This window comes from Harmonia axyridis, chromosome X (genome assembly GCF_914767665.1).
Source record: "Harmonia axyridis chromosome X, icHarAxyr1.1, whole genome shotgun sequence".
Classification (NCBI taxonomy): Eukaryota; Metazoa; Arthropoda; class Insecta; order Coleoptera; family Coccinellidae; genus Harmonia; species Harmonia axyridis.
Genome location: NC_059508.1, coordinates 18333348 through 18339347, shown reverse-complemented (window position 1 = coordinate 18339347; position 6000 = coordinate 18333348). Strand labels below are relative to the sequence as shown.

The 6000-nt window shown below is 34.9% G+C and overlaps 1 protein-coding gene across 1 annotated transcript; it reads right to left on the bottom strand.

The window, feature by feature from the left end:
* Positions 1–904: 904 nt before the first annotated feature.
* On the bottom strand, positions 905–1891 carry LOC123686218. The gene has a single exon (XM_045626234.1). The coding sequence runs from the start codon at positions 1889–1891 to the stop codon at positions 905–907; it is 987 nt and encodes a 328-aa protein (XP_045482190.1).
* Positions 1892–6000: the final 4109 nt, after the last annotated feature.

The window sequence follows — 6000 nt, the reverse complement described above, 5'->3', positions numbered from 1 at the left end:
GTACCCTGTATCTACTCCAGAGCTTTTTTCCGTTTCGAGGTACGGCATCCTCAGCGCTGCACTCCATGATCCTTATAAGAGCTTCCGCACTTTCAACTATGTCTTTATCAGGAGACATTATTAGGTTGGTCTGATAACGGGTCCAGTCTGCTCTTTTAAGATCAAACTTATGGGTAGAAACATACATGGGCCTGTGACATTTAAGATTCTCATCATTTAAATATATCAGGATAGGAAAGTGATCACTGAAACCAGCATCATGATGGACAGTCCATCTACACTTCCTGGCGACATTTGGGGTAGCGACAGACACATCGGGGGCACTTATGTGCTGATAAGGACTTGTCAGTCTGTTGGCATCGGCGTGTTCAACAGCACCAAATCATTATATAGAGGAAACTCATTGAATGTCACACCTCTTGGGTTTGGCGTACCAGATCCCCATGCAGGATGTTGGGTGTTAAAATCACTCAGCCAAATGACACGACCATTCATGTAAGGTAGAAAGGTATCCCAGGCCGAACCAGGAACATAAACATCCGGAGGAAAGTAGCTCAGGATTATTGACAGGTTATTTTCAATCGTAACACCCAGTGTTTGACACCTATCCGGCAGAAGAGACGAGTTAACAGACATAGCCTCTGTGTGTACTTAATGGCAATAGCAAGACCACCATAGCCATCAGCCCCTTCCTAGCGAATAATTTTATATCCAGGTATGGTGAAGGTATTTTCAAATTTTAAAAATGTCTCTGTAAGAGCAATGACATCGGGGTCAAAATCTTTTATTAGAATTTGTAAGTTGTTGTAATTGGACCTAATTGAACGAATGTTCCATTGTAGAACAGTAAAAAGGCTTATACTATTATGAGCCATTTAGTTGGTAAAATTAACTTATAAACTGTTTAGAGGGCTCCAGAATCTGTGAAAGGGAGAGGAAAGTCTTCCTCTTCCATAGATTCTACCCTTTCTCTAGTTTGGACTGAATTTCTTGTAATTACATTCCTATTATTTAATTGGTTTGCGCTGTGGTGTACTTGTGCTGATGTTATCATCCTCTTAGGGGGGGAAAGATCCACAGAGGAGGGATGGGACGTTTGGGAATTAGATTGGGAGAAAGTCGGGAAAACATTGCTATTAGAGGGTTTATAAGATATTAAACAGTTTTCATGGGCTTTCCTATCATATCCAGGACCAGTTGGGACCTTTCTCTTCTGAATCACCGAACTAGATTTTCTTGGAAGGTTTGGAGATTTAGATGTTTGGTTAACGTTACTTTTAATTGATGCAGAGAATGACTGTTGACTGCTGAGAAACGGAGAGGAGAGTGTAATCTGAGGTAAGTTCTGTGAATCCTGACTTAGGCTAGAAAAATTGGCGGAAGTTAAATTCGGGGAAATTCTGGAATTCTTGTTTGCTTCCAAAAATGAAATTTTATAAAATGCCATGCATTCTTTAATTTTTTTTTGTCTGAGGTATTCTTTGCACGTCCTATCAGTAGAAGAATGAGGTTCAAGACAATAAACACAATTGGGTCCCTCACAGACCTGTTCATCAGTATGCGATTCACCACACTTATGACATCTGAATGTTCCTCTACAAAGAGCTCTGACATGGCCATATCGAAGACATTTCAGGCATGGAATTACGGGTTGAATATACACAGAAACCGGGGATAATGTATTAAATAAAACTAATTCCTTAGGTAGGGTGTTACTTTCAAATGTTACCACACTTGTGGTTGTAGGCTCATATGAAATCATATCATTTGTTTTAATTCTTTTATTCAATCTGCGCATTTTAGTTATTTTACAGTCAGGATTAACTCCTTTGGCATATTCTAACCTGTCATTTTCGCTGATGTCTAATCCAATATCTCTAACAACCCCCATTGTAGATATCATGTCATATCATGTTGTCAAGATGTCGGAAAGTGCGGATGTCGTGGCAGCCGAGCTAAATAAATTACGGAAAAATGAACTCGTAGATTTGATAATGAGTGCTACATTACCTGAATATGTGACAAATGGAATATTGATTAACTTCGTTGAAGAATTCAGGAAGAAAATTCAACTAAATGAAATTATAAACAAACAAGGAAAACAACAACAAGAAAATCCATGAAGTGCAGAGAAAACTGATAATTTAATTTTGCAACTTAAATATTTACAAGAATTACTAGAAGAGACAAGAGATAAAAACAACATCTTGAAACAAAATAATGGTTTATTACTGGAAAAAGTACAATATATGGAAGGAAAAAGTCAAAAATCAGCAAAAACGCAAGTAAACATTCAGAAAAAAGTATCACCAATTCTAATTCACAATGACAGAACTGAAAAAGCCCAAGAAAATGATAAAGAAACCTCTTCCTATGCTAAGGTTACTTCTGCTACTGTTCAGAAGATGGCAGCACCAGCAAACCTCAAATCGCCCAGACCACAGAACTCCGATGATATGTCATTCTTGGACGATAAACAAACAACAACAACGGGTTATGGAAAGGAAAACATTGATAAAATCACAAAGCACCGAAATACAGGACGAAACCAAGAAGAGGATTTCGTGGAAGTCAATCGTGGTAGGAAAAGACGATTCAAAAACCCTGAAAAGAATATTGGAACTGGACAACAAAGTAAAGGATTTTCTGGACAAGAAAGGAAAGTTTGGCTATACATATACAGAGTAAACAGAAATACAACTACCAATATGATCGAAGATTATATATTAACGAAAGAAGGATTTGATAAACAAACAATTATGGTAAAAGAAATTCCATCAGAAGAGAACAGCCTGAAGAGATTTGTCTTAACAGCTCCAATAGCTAAAAAAGACGAGATGTACAAACCAGAATTTTGGCCCTCAGGTGTTGGTATAAAAAGATTTAGTTTTTCCAAACACAAAGAACTCACACAGCAAGGTAAGGATTTTTTATAACAAAAGAAACACAACTGTCAGAACTCCACACCCCAACCAAAAATACAAAGACTAACGATAAAAAAGTTGATAAGAAACAAAACTTAACATTGACACATCTAAATATCCAATCGTTATCAACATCCCTAAATGGACTGGAAATTTTTGTCAATGAAAATAAAATAGATTTCCTTGCATTAACTGAACACTGGCAGTCATATGAACAACTAATGGCTTATAAATTAAATGGCTTCAATCTCATAACAAGTTTCTGCAGAGAAATAAATAGGCATGGAGGATGTGCAATATATGTCAGAGAACAACTACATAACAAATGCAAAAAAAGAAAAGAAATGGACAAATTCAATGTCCCTCGTGTGATCGAATGCACAGCTCTAGAATATGAAGAAAACAATCACATAAAATTAATTATCATATGCATTTATCGACCAAACACACCTCCCTTTGAAAATGTAGATATTTTCTTTGAAAAAATGAACTTAATACTAAAGACACTTACTATAAGAACAAAAAACATCAAATTCATGATCACAGGTGATTTTAATATAGACATGTTAAATCAACAAGATAAGAACACCCAAACTATGACGTCAATACTAGAGATGTACAATCTAAGACCCTTAATAATCCAACCCACAAGAATAACACCTACTTCTAAAACTTGCATAGACAATATTTTTTCGAATATCGAAGATGAAACTGTAACAATACTACAACCCCATCTTTCAGATCATCTTGCCATAACCTGCAGATTCAACATGATAGGAGATGTAACAACTAAATACAAAATTATAACAAAACGTAATGTGAACGAACAATCACTTGAAAAATTTGGCATAGAACTAAGTAATATTGACTGGTCGGAATTATATCAATTTACTGATAATGAGGTGGATGGTAAGTGGAGGTTTTTTTCCACAATTTACAACAACCTATTTGAAAAACATTTTCCACACATCAATATAAAAATAAGCTCATCACAAAAAATTCCATATAAAAATGATAAGAAAATCCAGGCAATAAAAATGAATTTAGATATATTATACACAGCATCTAGAACAAAACCAGAACTAATGAACACCTATAAAAAAGTTAAGAAGGAATATGACAACAATATAAAGGAATACAAGCAAAAATACCTCTCAGACAAAATCAATTTCTCAGACAACAAAACAAAAACTACATGGCAAATAATAAAGAACCTAACAACAGAAAATAAGGATGAAACCTATCCAGCCATACAACAAGGGGATCCCATCAGACTTGCTAATGACTTCAACAAGTTCTATGTAAATATGACTCCAAACAACACAACAAATCAGCTGGTTGAAGAAAAGAAGTCCACCATAATCAAGAGGGTAGAGAAGTCGATGTTTATATTCCAAGTGACACCTGAAGAAATTATAAAGACCATAAAAACAATAAAAACAAATTTTTCCAAAGGTTACGATGAAATTCCCATGTATGTCATCAAGAAAACAATACATCTAATCTCGGAAGTAATTGCACATATAATGAATAAATCATTCATAGAAGGTGTATTTCCAGAAGCAATGAAGATGGCAATAGTTAAGCCAATTTATAAAAAAGGAGATAAGGATGATCTAGGAAATTACCGTCCAATAAGCATGTTATCATCATGGTCAAAAATATTCGAGAAGGTATTAGCAAATAGGTTATTATCTTTCTTCAACAAAAATAAAGTATTATCTGCTCATCAACACGGATTCATAAATAAAAAAAGTACGGAAACAGCAATATATGAAGTAACTCTTGGAATTATGACCGCTGTTGACAATGGCCATATACCACTAGCCCTATTTCTTGATCTGACCAAAGCATTTGACAGTGTGAACCATTCGATACTACTGGAAAAATTAGAAAATTATGGCATTCGAAATAATCAGCTGAAACTCATGAAAAGTTATTTGCAAAATAGAAAGCAAAAGATCCTACTGAAAACAAATGAGTACACATGCACATCCAAGGAACTAGAAGTATCGATGGGAGTAACACAGGGAAGTATTTTGGGACCACTGCTTTTTATAGTGTACATAAATGATCTTCCAGAAATATGCACAGAAAAAATTCAACCAGGCGTCAAACGTCCTTGCGAAACCTTTGCAACCATTTATGCAGATGACACAAACATTGTAATAACAGCTGAGGAACCACAGACAGCAATAAACAGAGCAGATACCATCTTAGGCGAGGTAGAAAAATGGTGTAGAGTCAATATATTGAGATTAAACATGATCAAGACGGAATGTACTATCTTTCACACTGAACGAACTGGCCACACAATACCTGAACAGCTAATACTAAATAATATTGAAATTATTCCTTCTGATAGTGTAAAATTTCTAGGAATTTGGATAGATAAAAACTTGAAATGGAAAAAACAAATAGAGAGCCTCAACAAAAAACTAAATTCTGTTATTTATACATTAAATGTAATGAAAAACCATGTTCAGAAGAGTACAATAAGCATTCTGTACACAGCCACTTTCCAGTCTGTCATGTCATATGGAATAATATTCTGGGGAAATAGTGTATTACAGAACAAAATATTCACAACTCAAAAACGAGCAGTAAAAACAATATGTGGTATGAGATATAGGGATTCATGCAGGGGTGTGTTCAAGAGAGAGGGAATACTGACCGTCACTGCAATATATGTAATGAGATGTGCTATGTTCTTGTTCAATCGTAGAGAACTGTTCCAGGAGTATGAAAATAACAACAACACAAGAAAAACAAACCCATATATATATATCCGAAATACAAATTGACCCTGACACAAAATAGCCCAACATATATGTGTATAAAAATTTTTAATGCTTTACCAAGGAGATTCCATGAGATGAGAAATTTAAAAGACTTGAAAAAAGAGCTAGCTGATTTCCTGATAATCTGCGAACCATATAACATACAAGAGTTTTATGAAGTGTGCAGACTTCACAAATAGTTGAGAAATTTGATGTTTATTTTCACCTTTATTGGAAGTATGTTTCATTGTAATTTTCATTATGTGAATTAAATTTTATGACGTCACTCTTACCGC